Source organism: Cyprinus carpio, chromosome A7 (assembly GCF_018340385.1).
Source record: "Cyprinus carpio isolate SPL01 chromosome A7, ASM1834038v1, whole genome shotgun sequence".
Classification (NCBI taxonomy): Eukaryota; Metazoa; Chordata; class Actinopteri; order Cypriniformes; family Cyprinidae; genus Cyprinus; species Cyprinus carpio.
This window is the reverse complement of record NC_056578.1, coordinates 27,605,277-27,629,808: the sequence shown is the minus strand read 5'-3', so window position 1 is coordinate 27,629,808 and position 24,532 is coordinate 27,605,277. Positions and strand designations below refer to the sequence as shown.

Below are 24,532 nucleotides of genomic sequence, written 5' to 3'. Positions count from 1 at the left end.
ATTTACAACACTTGAACAATGTGTGGGATTTTGATGGATTCTAGAAGATATACATTATAGTGGAGTTACATAACTTGTTTGGGCTGAAATAAAGTAAAACAGCTAACATTATTTCACAATTATATATATATATATATATATATATATATATATGTATATATATATATGTATATATGTATGTGTGTGTGTATTATTATTATTATTTTTTTTTTTTTTTTTTTTGTATTGTATTTTTTTGGCACATTTTGTATATATCTCTTAAATGACGCCCTCGGTTCAGTAAATGGATCTCCCTCATACCGAGCTGATGATCTGAATCAGGTGCGTTAAATTAGGGAGACATACTAAATGTACAGATCAGTGTGGTACCCCAGGTAGGAATCCCTGTCTGGTCCAAAGCCCCGCCCCTCGCGCGTGGCGCTGTCCATCACAGTAGTGCTGCGCGCTGAAACTCAGCGAGCTCAAGCGCGCGCCCGAGCAGATCGCTGCTGAAGCGCGAGGTGAAGGAAGGAAAGTTGTGCCGCTCAGACTCTGAAGGATCACAGTCCAGCGAATGAGGAGTGAATCCACGCACCATGGTTTGCGATTTGAACACTGTCGCTTGAGAAAAGGAAGACTGCTGTAAACTTACAATCATGTTTTGGACTATTTTGTTGCCATATTGTGTGACTTTTGTGTTGGGAAATAAGACCGACGAACGAATACCTTTCTTCCACGGCCATGTGTTTGAAAACTCTCCACCTGGCTCAAAAGTGAACGGACTGAGCATCCCGGTGAAGCGCATCGACCCGCAGAGATGGTGCTCCAAGTCCGGGATGCACCTGAAACTCCTGGGGGACCGGAGTGAAGATTTCCACGTCTTCGCGCACCACAAGCGAGGACACATATTGCTGAAAACCTCTAACGTTCTCGATCGAGAGGAACGCGCTGAGTATCTTCTCAGTCTGGCGCTGTGCTGTCAGAGCTGCGCTTCAGCCGAGCGCGTCGTGGCCGAAGTTGCTTCTGTTAAAGTGGACGTGCTCGACACGAACGACCACGAGCCCACTTTCCAACATGCAGACGTGAAAATAACTTTGGACGACGCCACGGCCCTGAGGTCGGTGGTGTACACGGTGAAAGCGGAGGACATTGACAGCGGCAAAAACGCCGAGCTCATATACTACGCGCTCCCGAGAAATGTTAGTTTCTATGTAGTGCCCAAAACCGGCGACATCCTCCTCGTGGACTCGATTCTCGGTCTCGCGCAGTCCATAAAGTTCAGCGTGTTTGCGCGAGACCACGGCTGGCCCGCTCGGACCAGTCAGAATATGGACATAGAGATCAGTCCGCGCCAATGGCCAGCTCTTCCTACGCTCGGTAACGGACACTCGAGAAAGTCCCGCTCCGTGCCAGAACCGGTGCTTATCACCGTGTCCGAAGACGCGAGTATCGGCTCCGTCATAATGAACCTGCACCCGGTGAGATTTCAGTCCGCCAGTTTTGAGCTGATTCACCCGGACGCGGATAACTCTCCCGTCACCGTGAGTCGGGACAGCGGAGATTTGGTTATATCAAGGCGGCTCGACCGAGAGATGCAGCCGCTAGTGGAGATAACTGTCAAAGTGCAAGATAAGCGAGGTGAGTGCGCCGTTATTAATCCAATATCTATACGACTATATGTCCCGGTCCCTTTCCCACCTGTACAGTACGTGACAATGTCTCCAGCGCGTGCTGGCAGATTTCACCTGAAACCGCCCCCCCCCCCCACCCCCCAAGAAAAAAAAAAGACGCGCGTCTCCATGTACCCAAATCCTCCTCCTCTTCCCTCAAATTGAGCACGTCATATGCAGTTTACCTTATTACAGATGCACAAAGTTCACAGAAATCAAAGTTAATTAATTTTTAATCAAATTTAATTTTCACTCGCGGTAAAGTCTAACGCGTAATTGAAACGAGTCAAGGCGCAGATGAAGCCACGGGTGCACTGCTGCATTAATGACAGCGATCGATTGCACTATGATGCTTGAATACATTCATACACACCTGGGTGACAAACGCATATTTTACAAGAAATTATCACTTAATTTGTAAACTCTACATTTTCCCATTTGTAGGATTCACTGTGGATTATGCTTTGTTTTCAAAATGCTTTGTTTTCAAAATCAACAGCATCTTTGCATCCTTTTGACTTGTAACTATAATTTTAGTAATTCCTACTCAATTTTGTGAGAAATTAACTGGATTTTCTTAATCGGTAAAAACTGTCAATAAAAGTGCGATGAATTTAACACTGCAGGTTGGCAGCAATTTTACAATTACACTCAAGTTTCACATTTCAGGGGGTTGTGCATATTGCTTTGCTAATCACATCACGATTTTCTTCCCTCTTACCTTGGGCTTTAAATAATTCCTCTTCATTTAAATGGGTCATTCAGTCAGTGCTCAACAGTTTTAAGTGTTTGTGTGTTTGATGAGAAAAAGAAGGAATTTGGTAAGGTGCTCATATGGGCCCTTTTACAGAATCATATCATATTTCTGTATTCACCTGTAATTGGGTGCTTTGCGTTGAAGGTGAAGTCTGCACATCAAGCTGAATGTAGTCATGAATCCGGGGCAATTTAATCCTTTTTGAGTTGGAGATTGTGCTCTAGTTTCCTTCATCTGCTTGCATTAGCTATGTAATCCCATCTCATTCACTTTCTCATTTTGGGGATTTAAGACTGGCAGCACAGTTAGAGCAAACTGCTGGGAAGATGAGGCGTTTAGTGGAATGTGCTCATATTTGAGCAGTTGACCGGGCATGATTTAGCAGTCTGATTTAATTAGTGTTGGTTTGTTAATCAGGGACTTTCTGCTTGCTGGACCTGCGGCTCTGGAGATACTGCTTTTTTTTCCTTGAGTCTGTGCTCCTAGCATATGTTCAAGGGCACTTGTTTGTGCATGTGGGGATGTTTGTAGGTCTGTGAATGTTGTGCAGTGTGTGGCTCTCTGTGAAAGCTTAGCACAAACAGTGAGGCCAAACAGCTGGTTTTAATCAGGAGTTTAGAATAGTGTCTGCTGACCTCACATTTGCCTGTGGCTCTTTGGAAGTAATGAGCTTTCAGGTAACCACATTTATTTAAAAAATGGGGATTATTATTATTATTTTTTTTCATGTGTATTAAATATATTTATACCTTTCCTCTTCTTTAGCTTTGGATATTGCATTTTTTCCCCATCAAGTTCATATTAATACATCATATTTCCTAAAATAATGAAGTCAAAATTCTCTTTTGAATTAGCTGAACATCATTCATTATTGAAATTAAGATGCAAAAACAGTCATAAAGTGAGAATTTATCATATGAACAAATCTGTAAACATACACGCTGAGAAAAAAAAAAAAAAAAAAAAAAAACATGAAACGACCGTAACCTTGCTGAGCAATCGACGACATCCTCCGTGGCAAATTTAAAACCTCACAGCTATACTTTGAGCTCCTCTAGGTATTCAATCATTAATATACAGAGAAGATAAAAACAATCTAAATGCACTGGGTAGGCCGCCGATTCTCTCAAGTACAACATTCTCCTCCAGAACAATCAAGGAAGTGACAATGTCTGGAGGTGAAAGCAGAGTGTCTTCATTATCTCACACTGCTGTCACGATTGCTGAATGTTAACAACGTTCGTCTACCTCTCTTTTCTGTACTTTTCTCTTTTGTCTCAGTTTTATGTGCTAACTGGATCATTTTACAGAGTACCATTTAAAAAGAATGCTTTTTGTTATACCTGACCTAACACAATGCAAATATTCAGTTATCGAATTGAGTTAATACATGTGTCACTAACAACTCACATTAGTTTGTATGTATAACAGGGTTTCCATGGGTCTTAAAAAGTCTTAATTAACCCTTGTACAAATTAAGGTCTTAAATTCATAAGGTAGGTAAAGGTAGGTAAAAAATGTTAGCCTGAATGCACTGTAAGTCGCTTTGGATAAAAGCGTCTGCTAAATGCATAAATGTAAATGTCATAAAGTCATAACAGTAAATGTTGCATGCATTGCAAGAATCTTCATCGGTATTTTTGTTGTTTTCAAGTTCAAATATCTAAACATCCTTATATAAAAAAATACATTTACTTGGGATGCAAAATACAAATATTTGAAGTCTTGATTTATGAGAAATTGAAAAAAAAGAATTTTATTCTTTTTTTTCCCCCCCATTTGAATTTAGTTGATGTATTCTGGCAGATTTGTTTTAGTCGTAAACAACATTTTGATCAGTTTCACACAAAACAAGACATCTTATCTTTTGTCATTTTGCTTTTCACTGTGTCTTGATTTTAGAATCTTTTTTTTAGAAGACATTTTGTACTAGAAAATGACAAAAATACTAAGGAACAATTTGCATTGTGATAGTTGTATTTTCAAACTATTGCTAACAGAACTCATTGTGGGCTCTCTAGAAATGTACATTTAGACATTGACATATGTTCTCTACCACATGTCACACATCACTTTCACTCAACATTCTACAATATTTTAAATAAATTTACAGACATTAAATAAATAAATAAATTTATTTAATTTTACAGAACACACTGACTGCTGTGGTTGCCAGATTACTAATAAACTGATGTAATTTTTATATATCAATCTACTAAATCAGATTTGTACTTTAAAATGTACTTACAACTATTGTAATAATAGGTGTTTTAGCAGAAAACCATTGTAAGTGGCCTGTCCATAACTTGGCAAATACACACAAAGCCAAAAAAACATTTGGGTAAAATGGGAATGTCTTTTTACTATTTTTCATAGATTGACTCTTAGATTTTACAGTAACACTTTATAATAAGGTTCATTAGTTAGCATTAGTTAACTACTTTAGGTAATATGAACTAAGCATGAACAATACTTCTACAGCATTTATTAATCTTAGCTAATGTTAATGTCAACATTTAATAATGCATTATTAAAATCAAAAGGTGTGTTTGTTAACATTAGTTAATGCACTGTGTATTAACATGAACTAACAATAAATGATTGTATTTTCATTAACTAACATTAATGAAGATTAATAAATACTGTAATAAACGAGTTGTTCATTGTTTGTTCATGTTATTTAATACATTAACTAATGGATCCTTAATGTAAAGTGTTACTGGTTTTACTTAAATTGTAAAATATTTATAATTTTTCACCAAATGTGGAAAGGCAACTTGCAGTTAAAAAATCAACAGGACTTATACTACGTAATTTTTACAGAAAAATAAAAGACTAAAATTGCTGAAGGTGTTTTTTTATATATATATAGTAGGCTGTTCAACATTTTGATTTTAAATCAAAAATCATTTTTACAGTGCAAGTATACAAAACTGATATGTCTGTGTCTTTGTTAATCTTCATAAATGTAAATTATTCCAGATATCATCTCCCTTCCTACAAATAACACCATACATCTTTTTCCATGCATGTAAGTGTGTTGTGTCTGTAGAATCACTGAGCAAGTCTTCTGTCGTTTTCCTCAAGTCTTTCTGTCGTTTTCCTCATAACCCTTCAGCTTTCTTGTCAGAGCACATCTGATGCTGCCAGTCTTTGTGGTATCAGTGCTGTGGGATCAATTAACCCCTGCATGCTGATAGATATTTTGTGTGTGCTTGCGTACAGAGCTAGTATTTGTATGTATACCAATGACAGACCTCGAATCCCAATTTCAATTGTGCAGTATGTATACCTTAGAGATGTTGTCGGCTGTCTTGCTCAAGCCCTCTTTCTCTCTCAATTACAGATGATGGAGTCGAGCTCCTTGTAATTCAGTGCAAGTTGTCAGAATGAAAAGAGATTGACACTAGCCTATATTCTACCCTATCCCTCTTGTAGCTGGTCTAGAACATTCTGCTCTTAGTTACTTCCTTTGTCTTCATTTCATTAAGGTGACAGACATGTAATTTCAGACATGCACACACATCTCCATTATCCTCGCATGTGGAATATGGCCCATGTGTATGAAGCCATAGGTTTGCATTACACCAGCAAGCATGTGTTTTGTAAAGGAGATTCTGAGCCCCATTCTGGTAATGGCCCTAAACACCCCCATCAACAGGGCTTAATTTGAATGACAGGCTCAATGTTTTTCTGGGTCTTGACCAGCCTTCAATACTGAAAATCTGTTAATCTGGTCAGCATGAGCCAAAGAGTTACCACAGCATATGGGGAGCTTCTTCTGCCAGGGACACAGAGGAACTAGCAAATGCTTCACAGGGTCAGACACACACACATAGACTCAAACACTGGAGCAAAAGCCCTAAAACTGTGAGCAAAACCATCTCTCTAGTAGACAACACACACACACACACACACACACACACACACACATGCAGACATATACTTCCAGATAACCCTGTTAACACATGAGTAAGCTTAATTTCTCTTGCGGTGTCTGGCATATATTATATATATAATATATATATATATATATATATATATATATATATATATATATATATATATATATATATATATATATATATATATATATATATATATATAACATTATACTTATATATAGAGAGCCCCACTCTAAGGGGTAAAGAGAGAGAGAGAGAGAGAGAGATCTTAAAGGTCCTTAAAGGTTCATATGTAAAGATGTTCTCACACATTTGGACATCCACAACATTTCCACTGTCACTTTCACTTGTTTTTCTTATAGTAGAAATTTAAAAGCGCACATAGATGATGTCTCAGTAGCTTTCTATATATCTATCTATCTATCTATCTTTCTGTCTGTCTGTCTTAAATTTTTATTTATTTATTTTTTTGTAAAAGACATGTTGCATCCATTTAGCAGATACTTTTATCCAAAGCTACTTATAAATGAGGAACATCACACCCAAATGTTTTTCTTACTTTACTACTTACTTTACAAAAATATTTTTTGGTTTGAAAGTCCAACTTCCTCTATAAAGATGCTGTTGACCCACATTCAAAACAAGATATGTGTGCACATAAGCATCTGGATAGTTCTGAAGTTTTATTTTTATAAAATAATTTTTGTTTATTACATTTTTTGAGAGTAGTCCTAGTTTTATTTTCACATAAAATAGTCCAAGAACACACCAGATTCAGCTGCACTGCTATTTTTCGAGTTAAGAGGAAGGGTTAGAGGTTTAATGGTTGTCCCCATGGCAGGTAGGAGGGACAAAATCAACACAGAGAGAGAGAGAATGAGAGAGCTGCTGGTGTTTGCGGCTGATAATGTTTCGATTTGTCCACTATCCAAGGGATGGAGATAAAGCATGTGTAAAGATCGACAGCTATGGAAAGAGAAAACTATTTAAATAATTTAATGAACTCTAGAGTGAATGAATATTTCATGTAACAATGTAGCAAATATAGAAACACCACACATCCAGAAATAATCATTGCTACAGCTACAACTTCATAAGAACAAGTCTTCATTCAGCAGCAGGAGTCACAACAGCTCTTCACTGTGGACCTCAATTTGTAATCTATGCATACATTTAGCCATTATAAAATTATGTGGGTGTTCTGTGGCAAACAATGACTTTCGTATAGTCACCCAGGGCTCTCCATACAATGTCTGTGACACAGAATGAATAGGAGCTGTGTTACAGTCCAGATATGCATGTACCAGCACAAGCTCCAGACATGCCGAGTTACCTTCAGTGGAACAAAATCAGATGTAGCAGATGAAAAGTTCACTGTGGCATGTCTCTGAACATTGGAGTTAGAATGTTTGAACAGTGGCAGCTCCAGTTAATCACGTCTGTGAAAGCAGGTGTGAATGGAAGTCATCCAGTTTTCTGCACAGTTGTGTTCATGCTTGATTCAGGGAGCGCTTGGAATTTTCTCTCTTTGCTTCCTGATGATTTGAGAGCAGTTTATGTCAAACATTCAAAATTTTAGCAAGCTTTTTTTTTTTGGATCAGATGAGAAAGTACTCAGTTTAGAAACTGCATTTAATGATTCAGTCAAAGAGTTGTTATGGGGCTACTATTGGCAATGTGGTTACTAACAAGTCGAATATAATGAAGTTATTGCAAATAGAATGTTAAGCATTTTTATTACTTCTGATCTACATTATTTCTGTGTTCGTTAAAGCCGGCAATGGTGTATTCATATTGTTTCTCTGATCCATCATTACTTCTGTGTTTATCTGTGTGTAGGGATGTAACAATTCACTGAACTCACAATTCGATTTGATTCGATTCACAATTACAATTTTACGATTCGATTTGAATCACTTTTTTATTTTATTTTATTTTTTTTAACTAAAAGGAGATTTAATACAAATTATAAATTAAATGTGTCTTTTTATTATTGCTTGGACAAAATGCTGCACATTTCTTTGTGAAATTGAAATATAACACTATAATAATATACTAATATAGCTCTTGCATATTATTGCTCTTTTGTTGGTTTCGATTGCTTCTATTGTCCTCATTTGTAAGTCGCTTTGGATAAAAGCTTCTGCAAATAACAAAATTTAAATATAATGTAAAAAAAAAAAAAACTAAATTAAAATTTTAAAATAAGCCCCAAATCAAATAAATAAGTAACACAAATAAAATTAAAATCTTCATATAAAACAAAATAAGGCTTTGTCTGTGCTCTTTCCTTTTAAAATGAGGCAACCACTGCATTTTAATCATGATCCAAAAAAAAAAAAAAAAAAAGATGCTGCATGCATGCAACATGTGCAGGTTTTAATCTTAATTTGATTACATAATTTCCAAATTTAAAGCAAAAACAGAATGGTTGACTTCAGTTTTGTGAAACTATACATAAAAAAAAAAAAAAATATCTGCATGAAACCGAAACAGCAGACAAGCTGAAAGAGACGCAGATTCACTCTCTGCCAGCAGGCGGCGCTTAAAGCGTTTCCTTGGTTTCCGCTGTAAACAAAGCAGCACTGCACTTATGAACTTTAATATGCATTATACAGAAGCAAGATGAAAATAAAAAATACCATCTAAACTTTTCCAAAGACAGTATGTTCCCCTCAGACATACATTCATATAAACTCCTACCCCTAATTGAATCATGATTTGTTTAGCATATCAACCAATTTAAATCTTCACATATTAGAATCGATTTTCAACCGGCTCGTAGTTAATCGTTACATCCCTATCTGTGTGTGACGTGAAAGAAATTGTGGATATGTCTTCAGAAATGTTGTGGCCAACAACAGCCCCACCAACACACACTCCTAACACAAGTATTTGACTTTTTATTTTCATCAGTTGTCCAGTTTCCCTAACAACCACACCACTGACAAGTTGCAAGGAGAAAAAATAAAAAAATAAAAATAAAACGTATTTCTGACGTTGAGGGGTGGCTCTGAGGTCTCTGCCTCTGAGGAAGACGCATCACATACATCCTGTTCGTACACACAAAACTGCATATGTACACAGAAATATGCTGAGATGTACAAATATTTACCACTAAATGTTAAAGGGATAGTTCACATAAAATAAAATAAAAAAAAAAAACAGGTCATCATTTACTCACCATTATGTTGTTCCAAACCTGTGTGATCTTTTAAGCGGAACTTAAAAGAAGATAATGTGAATAATGTTGCCGTCAAAACAATATTGGACCTCACTGACTTTTATTTTATGGACAAAAAACACTGATGCATATTTCACACAGAAAACATTTTTGCAGATAAAAAAAAAGTGAGAAGCAAGGCATTAGAATGGAAAAAAAAATATAATGTCTAGAGACACATTTTTGAAAACACTTTTAGAATGCTGTGTCTTGCGCTGCAAAAAATGTTGCAAAAAATGCAAGATGTGAGTGTAACACTCAATCATGTCTATCTAGCATGTTTACATAGAAAAACTATGGAAAAGCAATGCAGTGGAATGCAAAATGTGGTAAATTCACACAAAGTTCCCAGTCATTTGGAATTCTTTTGAAAAGACTTAATTTCACCAGCAATCAATTTTGCTGAACAACAGTAAATGTGACCACTCCTTAAAACATTTGGAGAAAAAAAAAAGACTGCTTCAGTCATACTGAAATCAGACTTTTAAAACCCATATAAACAGACCCAATTCTGTGCATACACAAACGGACACATACAGCTCATCCAAATTTCCCATAATGCCTATTGAGAAGTGAATAAAGCTGTATGACAGAATGTATGAGTGCCATGGCCCCATCATCTCCTCAGGGAGACACTCTCACTGTTGGTAATTGGGAGAACACAGCCTATATCCTACAGCTCCTCTTAAATTAGCCTTGTGTCACTGCGTTTATGCCCCAGACTCTAGATTGAATGTGGGTTTTCTTGTGTGTGTCTGTGTGGTTATGTAAGGATCTGTTTATATGCTTATCATGCTTATGTAAGCAATGCTTCTGACCGTGTGTGGTTTTTATGTGTGTGTGTGTGTGTGTGTGTGTGTGTGTGTGTGTGTGTTAGGCAGGCAAGACGTACTCCCGAATAGCCGGATTGCTTAACTATCAGAAGGCAGCTAGGTAGAGATCCAACTCTATCTCTCTTTCTCCATCTTTTGTTTTATTCCATCACTGATTATTTCATCAGTCTGTCTACAATCTTGGCCCATCTTGGTGTTATTTTTTCTTTCTTTTCTTTTCTTTTCTTTTCCCACCATTTCATCTGCTCTGCTTAAGACTGTTCTGTGATTAGTTTGTATCCAATCTGGCTCTCTCTGATATAGGAGACTGTGAGTGTGGCGGCCAAGTCTTCTAATTGCCAGACTTAATCAAACAGACAAATGGGAGGATAGCAGGCAGCCTGTGACCTTTCCAAGATGGCATCCTCGCCTCGGATCTCGAGCAAGATAGTTGCCAGCCAGCTCCTCTCTTAATAATGCTGACAAATGTAACTGCGTCTGTGACTTCGGTACCATTTCCTGTCCACATCTAATAGGCCACGTGGCCCTGAATTGCTAGAGCCTGTGATGAGTTCTAAGTCTTCCGTGCCTGTGTTGCCCACTATGGCTAATGTTATGACACTGACATTCATCATAAGGATCTGTGATATCTGTGTGTGTTTGGAGGGAGTGTGTGGAAGCTGACGGCATATCCTGAGATTTGGCCCTGAAGAGAACTAGCTGAAAGTGATGCAACATTAGCAGGCTAGCAGCTTTTTGTTGTGTGGTTTCACAGCATCAGTCTATTTTGAAGTGTAGAGAAAGGGTGCATTTACACTGTCAACCAAGTCATTTTTTTTTTTTTTCTGGTGGATGTTTGTTGCAGATTGGATCTTGCTGCATATGGGTGAACAGCAACAGAAGATCAATGTGGATATATAGCCTTTATATATATATATATATATATATATATATATATAGAGAGAGAGAGAGAGAGAGAGAGAGAGAGAGAGAGAGAGAGAGAGAGAGAGATCGATTGTGGCTCTGAATTTGATGCATCTCATATTTGACCTAAGTCTAAACTCCTTTAAAGTGGTCATATGATGCGATTTCAATTTTTCCTTTCTCTTTGGAGTGTTACAAGCTCTTGGTCCATAAAGATGATCTGTAAAGTTGCAAAGACTAAAGTCTCAAATCCAAAGAGATATTCACCGCCATGTCGTATAGATGCTGTGTGTTTCACTGTGAAAGCGAAACTACTTTGTTTGGCCTTCCAAAAGAGGACGATATCTGCTTCGTCATGCCTGTGGAAAATAATGTGTTTTTTTAACCTTAAACCGCATAAACACATTTCATTACACCAAAATACACAAAATAATGTTATTTTTAGCAGCATCATATGACCCCTTTAACAATTTGCTTATTTCACAGTGTTTTATTGTTAATATCCACTGTGATTGACTATAAACCTTATTTTGTAAAACATGCATGTGTAATGAAGTAATGCAATTGATATCAAGCTATATTTGTAAATACAGTATGCATAGAGAAGAATAAAGATAAGTCATTTTAAACATAAAATTGGTGAAACTGGCCTTTCACTGATACACTCAAGGCAGTTTTTTTAAACATGATTGAGAATGAATTATTTCACTAATGTGCAGAATTAGTGGAATGTCAAGATTTAAATTGTAAATGCGAGCGCTGCGAATAATCACGTCACATGAATATTATGGATAAATATTCAGTACACTCGATGGGTCATTATTCTTTTTCTTTCTTTTTTAAGAGATTTAAGACCTAACATATTTAAATACAAATTATTAAATATGTGTGAATCATGGAAATTTCCATTGAATAATTATTTGCATTCTTGGCAGAATTCAGAATTAAAGAATTGTGTCCTATTTAATTCACAAGAAGTTGAATTGGTATGACAAAAAATGCAATGCAGGTAATGCGTTCTGAGAAAAAAAAAATGTGTTCTCCTACCCTGGTCCACAAAATTTCTTAAATATGATGAGATATATCAAATACATTTTAAAATCATTCCAAAAAAACAAAAAAACAAAAACAAAACATTTCATACATTTCTATTCAGCTGGCATTTCAGATATTATCTGTACGTTTCTTTTTTAAAATTTTTAAATAAAATTATTTACATTCAATTTCAAATTCTAATTTTGCGCCCTATTACATTCTATTTTCAGTTCCTGTGAGCACACTTGAGCACTTCTAAAGTTCTAACAGTGTTATGTAGTGCTAACAAACCTAGCACATCTGCGTGTCATTAATATAAACACACTCATTTAAGTCTTAATATAATGTAAATAGATCTGGCAAAAAATTGGATGCATGTCTAAACTGCTTTACCTTTGCAGTATAAATGAAGCCAGCACTTTCTGTGGGTGTGTGTGTGTGTGTGTGTGTGTGTGTGTGTGTGTGTGTGTGTGTGTGTGTGTGTGTGTGTTACTAAGAGTTGGTGGTAGTTCCTGTTTATTTGTGTGTCTGTTTGCAATAATGCTCTATCCTTATGCAGCTGTGCAGGTTAAATCAATTCAAGAGGCCATGAACACCTGTGGTCTGCATTCTCTGAATTCCTCTAAACACTCTGTCTCTGTCTGTCCTTTTCATTTCTTTTTCTTGATTCAGTTCCCACTTCTATACTTTTCATCAGCCTGTGGGTTGTGTTGAGCTTGTATATATAGTAACAGGACAATAACCACATAAAGTCTGCACAAACTGTTCTTTCTTCCCTCTCATTCTCCTTGTAGACCAGTTCTTAAAAGACGAAAATTAGAGCAGTACACAAGGCTTATTTAGTTCAGTATAGACATCATTTTTTGAAAGCTCTTACAGAACTTTTTTCTACATATTCCTTTGAAGAAAAACAGACTTATGTCCACATGTAACAGAATGCTGCAGTTAGTTTAGAGCTTGCCTGAAATATCCTTGTTCATATAGCAGAACGCGGACAATATATCTGCTCACATGCTAAGTAGTCAATATTTATAGCTAGCTGTCTTGCACCAGCAGGCTCACAGAGTGCTCTAATCGTAGATTAATGACCATATGGCATAGGAATGAAGTTCATTAGTATGCCTTTCTCTTTCACCCTCTTGCTCTCTCTTTCTTGGGAACATGATTTCAGGATGCTGGGTTCTATAGATCAGCTCACCTTAGCCCCTGGTAATCAGAGCATAGGAAATGGAGTAATCTAGGGCGCTACTGCTGAGATCTCGATTTTACAGCTTCACTTCAGGCAGTGTGAAGTACATACAAACACACACACAAACACACACACACACACACACACACACACACACACACACACACACACAAACACAAACACACACACACACACACACACACACTCACACACACACACACAACACAAAACACAAACACAAACACAAACACACACACACACACACACACACACACACACACACACACACACACACACACACACACACACACACACAAACAGAAAAGCAGTCTCAGTTCACCGGAGAACAGGAAGCACATGTATTTTAAAATATACAATGTACAGCAACTTCTGATTGCTTTATCCATTATTTTTACTACATTGAGTAATAGTTATGGTAGTTACAGAAGTTGTAGTAGAAAATTTTTATATTTTCTGAAGGAAATATGAGTGATGCTGATGCAAGAGTTGCTGCTATGATGCTTAGGCTGTGCGCAGTTGCCAGGATGTCGCTAAGTGAATGTTGTGGAGTTCTGAGGGCGTTTTAGGGGTTTTATGTTTGTAGTAGTGATTAATTGAAATCAATTTTTACCAAAACTTAAAAGACAGTTTTAATTTCATGCACACTGAAATAGTTTTATAAACAATTAATTAATTGATCAAATTTATTTTATAATCACCACTAAAAACTGAGTTACACACTGCCTGGATTTAAATCAGCAAATAATTGAAATTTTAGGATTGAATGATTATCACAGTGATTAATATGTTTCTGTCATATTATATGCAGCTTTGGGCAGTAACGCATTACTTAGTAACACGTTACTGTAATTTGATTACGTTTTTAGTAACAGAATAATTTAACGTGTTTTCAAAATAGTAATTAGAGTATAGTTACAAGCCGAGGTCTCTATACGTTACTGCCATGTTACATTGCTGATAGAATGCAGAATGCAGTGTTTTATAATCTAGAGATTGTAAAAACGGTGAAGCACATGCACTGTCAAGTCAAGTCCCAGTGGATTAAAGACCTGCTCCCGTGAGACCCGACACAACAGAGTGCGGCATGAGACAAGATGGGCGAGTGCTGGTGCGGGCGGGTAGACAGTCGTCAAAAGCAACATCAACTGATAGCAAATATAAATGGTTAACAGGTGCATATGTATGCAGAGTTTCTATTTAGGCTATAACAGGTGTTTGCAGTGTTGAGCACTGCAGTGCTGAAATTTGCATGCTCGAGAATCTTCTCGTAACACATGAATTGTAGACATTATGAAAGATTCATTATGCATATATTTATTGTGTTATAACAGATATTTGTGAGATTGCGATGAACTGAGATGTCTTTTAGAGATTATAAATGCAGCACTCTTTGCTGGCATTCTGCCATGCCATATAAACCATGCTCGCAGTTGCCGCTTATTTTAATTAAAAGTAACACTATTCTGTGAATGTTGATGCTTTAATATCAAATGTTTATCAGGAGCGTGTATGCTGAGATTTCATAAATTTTATGGAGAAAAAAGTAACTAAACTAGTAATGTAACTAATTACTAGTTACTTTTGAAATAAAGTAATCAGAACAGTAATGTGATTACTTTTAAAAGGAGTAATCAGTAATTTATCCATTTCATTAGTGCTACTTTTTGATATGGTTAGATGCACCAGTAAGAAAATGGACCCAGACCTATAACATATGATGCAAGTACAGTCTGCAAGTACAGGGAATAAAACAAGAAGAAAAAAGCTGTCCCAAAGAGGATTCTGGGTAATGAGACTTGAGGATTTTGCATATGCAAGTACGGCAGATTATTATCTGCTCAAGGACCTCGAAGATGCCCGACGGAGGGTCTGAATTCAGAATCTCTTCTCTCCATTATACCCAGATTCCTCACAGTTGCAGGGTGTGCTTGGAGTTTTCTGTTTTGCTCTGCTTTTTTGTTGTTTCTATTATGGAAGAGCTAGGATTGGATTTTCTTTAGAGAGACTCTTTGATTGATATTTCTATCGAGCACCAATGGAATCACAAATTTCTGAAAGTATAGCCTGTTTTGACAGTTGATTTTCCTCATAAGCACTATTGATATCTGTCTCATATCATTTGTTCCTCTCTCCATTCCTGCACGTATCATTTTCAGCATCTCTTGTCGGAGAGGAAAAGAGATGATGCTGAAAGACAGTGATGCCAACTGGAAATTACACACGATATTGGGTTTAACCTCAAAGATTTTTCTGCCCTCCTTCCACTTCTCATTGGGCTTTGCCAATTCTCAGTTTTTGCATCTTCCTTGTGCTCTCTACATACTTAGTTGGCTTGGAGTCAGGTGTTGTTTAGTAATACACTCTCCTTGTTGTTGGCAAGCTGAGAGTGGGGTGAAAATTAAAAGAGCAATTTTTTTTTTTTTTGCGATGTTTGTTCCAAAAGCAAATTTTAGATTAATAACTAAAATTACAGAGAGCCTGTGGTGAACAATAAAGCATTTGAATTAGGCACAGGTGTGGTGAGAAGTAGATTAACACAGCAGGGTTTGTCCGTGCTCTGAGGCAAACGCTGCATCTATTCTCTGTTACTCCTTGCATTAGGTCTCAATCAGTCAACTCGCTTCACACACAAACCTCTCACGCTCACTGACTGCCCGTATCTGCTTCACTCAGGCATTTCATTGAGGGGTTTTTTTTTTTTTTTTACACTTTGATTCCTAAACTCAGAGCACAGACAAGATCCATGTGTCCTGTGAGCTCTTTGTGATAGGAGCTGCTTATTCCAGTGTGTAGATGTTGAGTGGTCCTTCAGGCAGTTTGACCTTTGTGCTGTTGTTCTGGTCTGGAACCTCTCAGCTCTGCTTTGAGCAGAGTTTGTGCAATACTTGAGGGAAGATCATAAAATTAAAATATGCATGCTTTCAGATATCCTTTTAGTCTTGTACTAAGAACTGATAAAAAATTATCAGTGCCGCTGGCTCGGTACCAGTTTTTCAGAACTGATCCTGATCCGATACCAGAAATTCTGAGTATCGGCCGATATCAATCTGATACCAGTGCAGTTTATATATATATATATATATATATATATATATATATATATATATATATATATATATATATATATATATATATACACACACACAGTATATATAAACCAGTGTAGAATTTCTATACCTCAATGTGTTGACCTGATCATCACTCATATAGACAACTTCATTGTAAAGAAAAACAACAAATGACTAAATATATAATCATAATCTAAAAAATACTACTATAAACTAGGTAATTGGATAATTTGGTAGCAAAAGTTACTCTAGAAAAATCATGAGTGAACAATAATTTTATAAAATCTAAATATTTAGTAAAAAAGAAAAATGTAGGGCTAAATCTGGTAAAATGTTACACATTGCTCTATGTATTGTTGTATTATACATTGATATTATTACATGAAAGGTTTCATATGGAGCGGCAACAAAGCGCTTATGTGCATCCCATGCACAGAATGACGCGCTTGAAGCAACACGGAGTCACAGAGCGCAGCACTCCGCATAGTTCAAATTACAAAGGGAAGAGATATTGATGCATAGTATACAGCAAAATACTTTATTGAGCCTTTTCTTTTAACAGTTTTAAATTTCAGTGTTACTCTGCGCATGAAGAACAATTCATAGTGCTCTCTACTCCAGTGTTGAGATCTAACAGACACCCGGTAGAAAGTAACATTATTTAGAAATCGCACTAATCTACAGCAAAGTCATTTTATGCAAAACCATTGATCTTTATCTACAGATCAAGTATAATAATAGGAACATTGAATCATCTTGGAGAGAGTTTGACTGTCTCACCAAACAAGACTCGCAGTTTGAATGCTGAATCGAGGATGACAGCCGCAGTGGAGTAAAGAGTTTAAGTGAACTTGTATTTAACAAGTTAAGTATTCATCTGTACCTCACATTAAACTATGAAACAGACTCAGAACACTTGAAATATAATGCATGAAAATATAGTGCTTTATAATGTTTTTGTGCTTTTCGTGGAGCTTAATAATAACACAGAAAAGTATACACAGAATATCGGATTTGGATTGGTCTCGTATGACCGATACCCGATCCAGCAGAAAATGGCAGTGTGGGGCGAAACTGGTATGATGGTTGTGTAAACACACTGCCAACACACATTTAAGTTCAAACAACTTGTAAAAGTGCATGTAGCATCCGATGACCCCTTTAAACAAGGACTGGTGGGACATCGTCCTGCTCCACTTCACAGACGCTGAGTGAAAGGGGAGTTTTATAATGACTGGACACTCATTTATGACACTTTATTCACCTGGAAGAACAGCTCGTTCCACATGTTATACGTCATTACGCTATTTCTATGTCACTCTGCATGTGCAGTACTTTCCAGTTTCATTTTTTTAATCCGATCAAGTGTTTATATGTCCTCACGCTCGGATTACAAAAGGAATAAACCACCCCTTACAATCCAATCAAAATTTTTGTTGGATCTGGCAAATTCAGTTCGATTGATCTGGTTACATGTGACTTTTTTATTCTGATTGTGCTTCTAGTGCTATTACGATCAGATTAGTAGGGTCCATGTAAACGCAGCTATTTATGGAACAATGATTTCTGTAATATACCAGCAAATTCTAAAGTAAAATGTCAGGACATCTGTCCGAGAACTGAATCTCAAGAGACAGTCAATTCACCTTTATTTATATCTATTTTATATCTATTTATATTTTTATTTATAGCGCTTTATACAATACAGATTTTGTCAAAGCAGCTTTACAGTGTTAAATGGGGAGTGGGGGGGGGGGTGTTAATGATAATGCAAGAGCACAATAGAAAACTGTAATTTTATTAGTTAAAATCAGTTCATTTTTGATTCAGTGGCGTCATTATTGAAAGTTGGTCATGTAGCAAGACAACAACCCCAAGCACACCAAATACAACAACCCAAAGTCGTTCTACCAAAGAACGGATAAAGAAGAACAAAGTTAATGTTTTGGAATGGCTGAGTCAAAGTCTCAGTCTCGGACCTTAATCAATTGAAATGTCGAGAAAGGACCTGCAGCAAGCAGTTCATAGGAGGAAACCCACCAGCATCACAGAATTGAAGTGGTTCTGTATGGGCTAAATATAGTTCTGGCATGAAACTCTGATGGTGCAGTCTGATAGGTCTAACTCAATCTGACATAATGACATCATTATCACATGGCACAGCTGATTGGTTATCTCCCGTATTGGTAGCCAATGAGCTCACTGCTCAACATTCAAATATATGACTTGAGCTTGCCGTAGCAGTGCAAATTGCTTCAAAAACCCTCCACATTCCCCAGCTCCACCTGTATATATCTGCTACGAGGTGATTCATGTATGCTATGTGGTTATTTCATGTATGTTATATTTGCAGCAGCAATATTCTTACATGCTCACAGCAGCATCTTGTGGATGTATTGGCAGTAGCAAGTCTCGGTACTTGCTCTGCTGCAGCAGCAGCAGCGTAGCAGATCTATTCCGCCAAGACCAAATACATTAACATTGTCATGTACATTACCAAGCCAATCCCTCGAGAGTTGTCATGACAGAAATGGGCTCAAATTACTACAAGCCACTGTGCAGGACTGAAAAGCAGTTAAAAATAAATAAATAAATAAATAAATAAAATTATCTGCAGTTATTTATCCTCATACTGAAAGCAAAGATTCTCATACTTTTGCCACTCACAGATATGTAATACTGGATAAGTTTTTTCAATAAACAAATGACAAGTATATAGTTATGTCTCCTTTGTTTGATTGTATTCTATTTGTCTACTTTCAGGACTTGTTTGAAAATCTGAAGATGTTTTGGGCTATATTTATGCAGAAATATAGAAAATTATAAAAGGTTCACAAACTTTCAAGCACCACTATATATGGTTGAGTGTACTGTTCTATATAACTTGTCTCAGCCCACAAATAATATGCTATATAATTAAAAAGGCCTAGAAAAACATGTAATACTTTGTTGGCATTCTGAGTGAGTTATGTATCCTTAATCTTGTTCATGATGTGATATATTATGCACTGTTCCACTTCCCCTGCATTATGTTAGTTTTTAGCAAGAAAAAGCTGATATAACTTGTATAAATGGAATGACATCTTGTTTTTAGCATTGTATATTAGATTTGTGATCAGATTTTCAAATTCTTTGTTAAGCCCGCTAATAGCATTAGGTCATTCAACAGTAGAAACTCATACTAGTGTCCAACAATATAGAAAACTGTCAACCTTGAGTGATTTTAAAATTACTGTCAGCATGTTTTTCTGAAGCTCTTCTGTGTCTATAGAAGTCTTGCATGTTTTCTATATTTTTTTCTTTAGTGTTTAATTCTCAGCAAGTGATCATTGTTTGGTATTTTCTCTGCATGGGCCGTTTCTTCCTTGCAGTTCTTTCACAAAGTATATAAGTATTAAATACTAAATCACTCAGCAAGGAGTAATTAGCATGGCATTCATTCAAACACAATATGTCAAGAAGTCCCTCGGCTCTCAGAACAACACATAATGTAATGATTCACTTCCAGAAGAAAAAAAAATACCCTGGATAAAACTAAAAGCAACTGAAAGTCCAGCTTTTTTTAAACAGTAGCATCCTTAAGACGGTAATTAGTCATACTTGAGTTTTATGGTGATTTATTTATTTAGTGGGGCCTTGTTCAACTCATCTGGTGTTTTGCATAAGCTAAATGTCATGTTTGTAGTCATTTAGTGGCAGTCATTTTAAATGCTTTAATTGTGTGGGACAGAAAGCCATTTGTTTGTAGTTATATGTTCACCTTTGTTTTAATTATCTCGTAAGTCCCAGTGTTTAAATACCCTTACACTGTGTCCTTACCATATACTATGTGACAAGATTCCAAATCCAAAAGTCTCAAATCCAAAGAGATATTCTTTATAAAAGTTAAGGGTCAACCACACCACCCTGAAACGGCTCGTTCTAACACGCCCCCACATGTCTATGTCACTATGTGGGAGTCGCTGTGTATTTCGTTGTGAAAGCAAAACTACTTTGTTTGGCTTTCCAAAAGAGGACACGACTAGAAATCAGTGGCCGTCGGGCCAGGATGCCGGTCCATCTAGTCCCTTCAAGCGCTGCGGCAAGTGAGATGGATGCAGCCGCTGAAAGAAGCCACCACCCCTCGCGCCCCAGACCGAAGAGGGGAGCGCGTGCGGCCACCGGACTCCGCCCCTTACCTGAACCCTCCCTTCCTGAACACTACCGGCCCTTCACATACCCCACAGCATGACGAGGACACCAGATTCCCTGTTTATTTTGGACAATCTTCCCCTTTGGACACTTTTATTCCCTCTTTTGGTTAATAAAAAGCCTCTCTGAGGCTTCACGCCACACCCACTGTGTCTGTCGTTTGCTCCTCCCGCCACAGTATGTTTTTTTTAATATTTAAATAATTTGCCAATGATGATTCAAACGCAAGTTTTGAACAGTAGAGTAGGCTTGTAGTTTGTTGTTTCTCAGATCACAAATGCAGACATGGTTTTATGTTTACGCAGCGCGATACACAACGCAACATGTAAAACGACAGTATAAGTCATTATTATCATTAGTTATGTCCCCACTGGATGCAACAAATGCCTCGTTTGTAATGTGTTTTATTAGTTTTGTCACATCTAGTGATGTCCAGATCGCGAACAAATCTTTCTATTTAACTGGATCTTCTTAATGAACCGGTCAAACCAGTTCACCAAATCAAACTGAATCATTTGAAACGGATTTGCGTCTCCAGTATGTACTAATCCACAAATTACTTAAAGGAGCCATGTGTAATGTCTAGCAAAAAAATCAAGTCATACTCCACATTCCATACCAGATGGGGGCAGTATGCCTCAATAAAGTGAATTGGTCTACTCTAGAGTAACAAACGAGAAACGGCATAGTCTCTATGCTCCGCCCCTACCTTCACAACAACCCTAGAGCCATAGCCGAAGCCTAAGAGGACGCTTTGCCTCCAGAGGAACGTTGGGTGATGTCAAGTGATTTTGAAACATGACATCTTCAAGCTACTCCCCTTCACCTTTACCAGTGAATATGTTCATATTCGTTTTGTTCATATTACATTTTGAGTTGTATATACACAACAGAATTCTGTCAACATCATTGGTCAACATCAGACAGCTAATGTTGACCAAGCTAGCGCCAACCAACGTAACCAGAGCTGCCAACTCTCAAGCATTCACCGTGAGACACACGCAATTGACTCTTTTCACACGCTTTCAAAACCTTGACCGCTCTGAATATAGTGAGTGAGTGCGTGCGCGGCCGGGGCGCTCTCTCTCTCTCTCTCTCTCTCTCTCTCGGGTTCATTATCATCGAAGACATTTCAAGCTTCTTAGGTAATGTTACATTTTAGCATCAGCTTGGTAGAGACGGGCTTTGGTAGATAACAGGTGAAAACCGGATCGGATCTGTGGGTAAGTTATAGCTAGCTAATTATCAAACGCAGCTACGGTTAGCCATCGCTAACATTAGCACGTTTATCGAACAGCCTTTGATACATTTCTATGTTATAACTTCCCAAAAAAAATACGAAAACATATAAAACAAACTTCTAGCGAAATACTAACAGCATCTTACTTACCAATCCAAAAGAAATGTTGCAAGTTCGGAGTCGAACCTCATTTCTTTCAAGTCCATCAGTTGTCTCCAGTGATGGAAAGCAGTGCCGATGTTTACTCTGTTTCGGCTCCTTTTCTTATCGGATTTGATTTGTGATTCCGAGCGCGGTTATTTCCCTGTAGCGGGTGGTGGTGGTAGGTGTCTCTTGCCAAGGGCTTCAGCCATCCTTCCGCTCTCTTCCCTGAACTGAAATGAAGTAGTGGGCTGTACTTTCCACACGATTGACATCAGGTTCAAGTACGCCCACAAGCCGTGCGAGTTATTCGTGTATTGCAGGTTGGCTGGTGGTTATGTTGCCCGCATACTGCCTCCCATGGCTCGAAACTGGTATTACGACACCTGTCGGGCCGTGGCTAGTAATGCTAATGCTAATTAAGGTTGATATCTCTGCAGCACTATAACTTGACATTTTTTTTTAATGACATCATCGCCCTTATTTCTTCTCATTCTTTTGATGCGTGTAGGTCATTTTTTGGATATTTTTACCTCAATTTTTACACATGGCACCTTTAAGTTAGTTAGTTTTTTGGATTTTTTTACATTAATTTTGATGCGAAATTAACCAATATCCCGAGTTATTCAGTTACTCCTAACAGAACATTGACTGAACTGCTAAAAGAGAACTGATGATGGGATCTGCACGAGCAGAGCAGCTGGACTGAGTCTCGTGCTGCTGGCCTGGTAGACGGCATAGTATGTTAAGGGGCATAACATTTCCGTCACACGCTTGAGGCATTCGGCCAATCATAACGCACTGGATAGCTTGCCAATCAGAGTACACCTTGCTTTTTCAGAACAAAGAGCTTTGTAAAAATCGACGCGTTTCACAAAGTCAGGCATAGAGGAGAAACAATAATGTACATTATATGGAAAACTATGTGTTTTTTGAACCTTAAACTGCATAAACACATTGCATTACACCAAATACACAAAATAATGTTCTTTTTAGCAGCATCATATGACCCCTTTGATTTAACAGAAAGGTGGACCACTATAGTGGTATTTAGTGGCTTTATTTTTTACTTTGCTTTTTTTCCTCCTCTATCCCATGGACCTTCCCACAGTCCAGCTGCTCTCTCTGTAACAGGGTGACTGTCCGGTGGAAGACCACACACGTGACTTTCTACATTAAAAGTTTTCTATATTAAAAGTCTGATTCTTGACATTTTCCTTGACAAACCCACAAGAGATTTTATGTGTTTGCATCTATCTGTTGCAGTGGACGTTCTATTTATGAGCAAAATAGTCCACAGATGAATTCTTAAAATGAGAAAAATACAAAAAAAGGTTTGCTACCTTAATGCAGGAATTAGATTGTGTGTAATCATTTGCTGTGATACATGATTTGGTAACACTTCAGAATAGGGAACATATTTAATCACTATTAGTTTAGAGTTTTCCTCAATAAACCCCTAATTTGCTGCTTATTAAAAGTTAGTAAGGTAGTTGTTAAGTTGAGGTATGGGATAGGATTAAGAAATCTAAAATATGGTTGTGTGTACTAAGGTGTTATTATGTTCTTGTTATGTACTAATAAACAGCCAATATACTAGTAATATGCATGATAATAAGCAGCTAGTTAATAACAAGAATTGGTGCTTCAAGTAAAGTGTTAGTGTTAAAATGATTTTATTAAATTTTTTAGATATATGTGATAATTTGCTCAACTACTCTCAATCTTAATATTGAGCTACGTGTTTCATACATAAAAGCAAACCAAAGCTTAGGAAAAAGTCAATTAAAAATGCAGGGCACACACAGACATACACACCGTGTCTCTGATAAAATCATTGAATTATGGCTGCACTGCGTTCCCTCTCTTGCCGTGAAGTCCATATTTAAAAACAAAACAAAACTGCCTTGCCCAGGAAACACAGTAGAGTTTCCGCTTTGGACATTCACAATATGATTTATAAATGGACCATACATTGAGCATAATAAAGGAGCTCTGATATAGATATTTCAGAAGGCTCAAAAACACATACTAATACGCACCTTTTGAGGCAACGCACTCTGTTTACAAATGAAGAGTGGTTTGTTTGATTCTTATTAACAGTATTGCAAGAGCCCCCTTTGTGTATTTTGCGTTTTTTGCTTGATTTGTTTTCTCTAGTGTGGATCAAGCCTTGCCAAAACTGGCATTCTCATCTTTTAGAGATCTTGTCTGAGTTTGAAGCATGGTGAGTCAGATGTCCTTTCTTTCCTGAGTGTGCAGTTCAGAGGCATGTTCTCTCTAATCCCATTCCTTTCAATCTGTCTCCCTCCTCTTTCCTCCAAAGAACATTATCATATCTCCTCATGAAGCCTGTCAGAAGCTCTTAAATTTGAAG

The 24,532-nt window shown here is 37.3% G+C and overlaps 1 protein-coding gene across 2 annotated transcripts in view; it reads left to right on the top strand.

The window, feature by feature from the left end:
- The first annotated feature begins 383 nt into the window (after window positions 1-383).
- LOC109093790 (neural-cadherin-like) overlaps window positions 384-24,532 on the top strand; it is a 255,054-nt gene continuing 230,905 nt past the window's right edge. For both annotated transcript variants that reach the window (XM_042760623.1, XM_042760624.1), the window contains exon 1: window positions 384-1,617. In XM_042760623.1, the coding sequence (XP_042616557.1) occupies window positions 636-1,617 (982 nt within the window). In that variant the 5' untranslated portion in view covers window positions 384-635. The remainder of the gene's footprint in view (window positions 1,618-24,532) is intronic.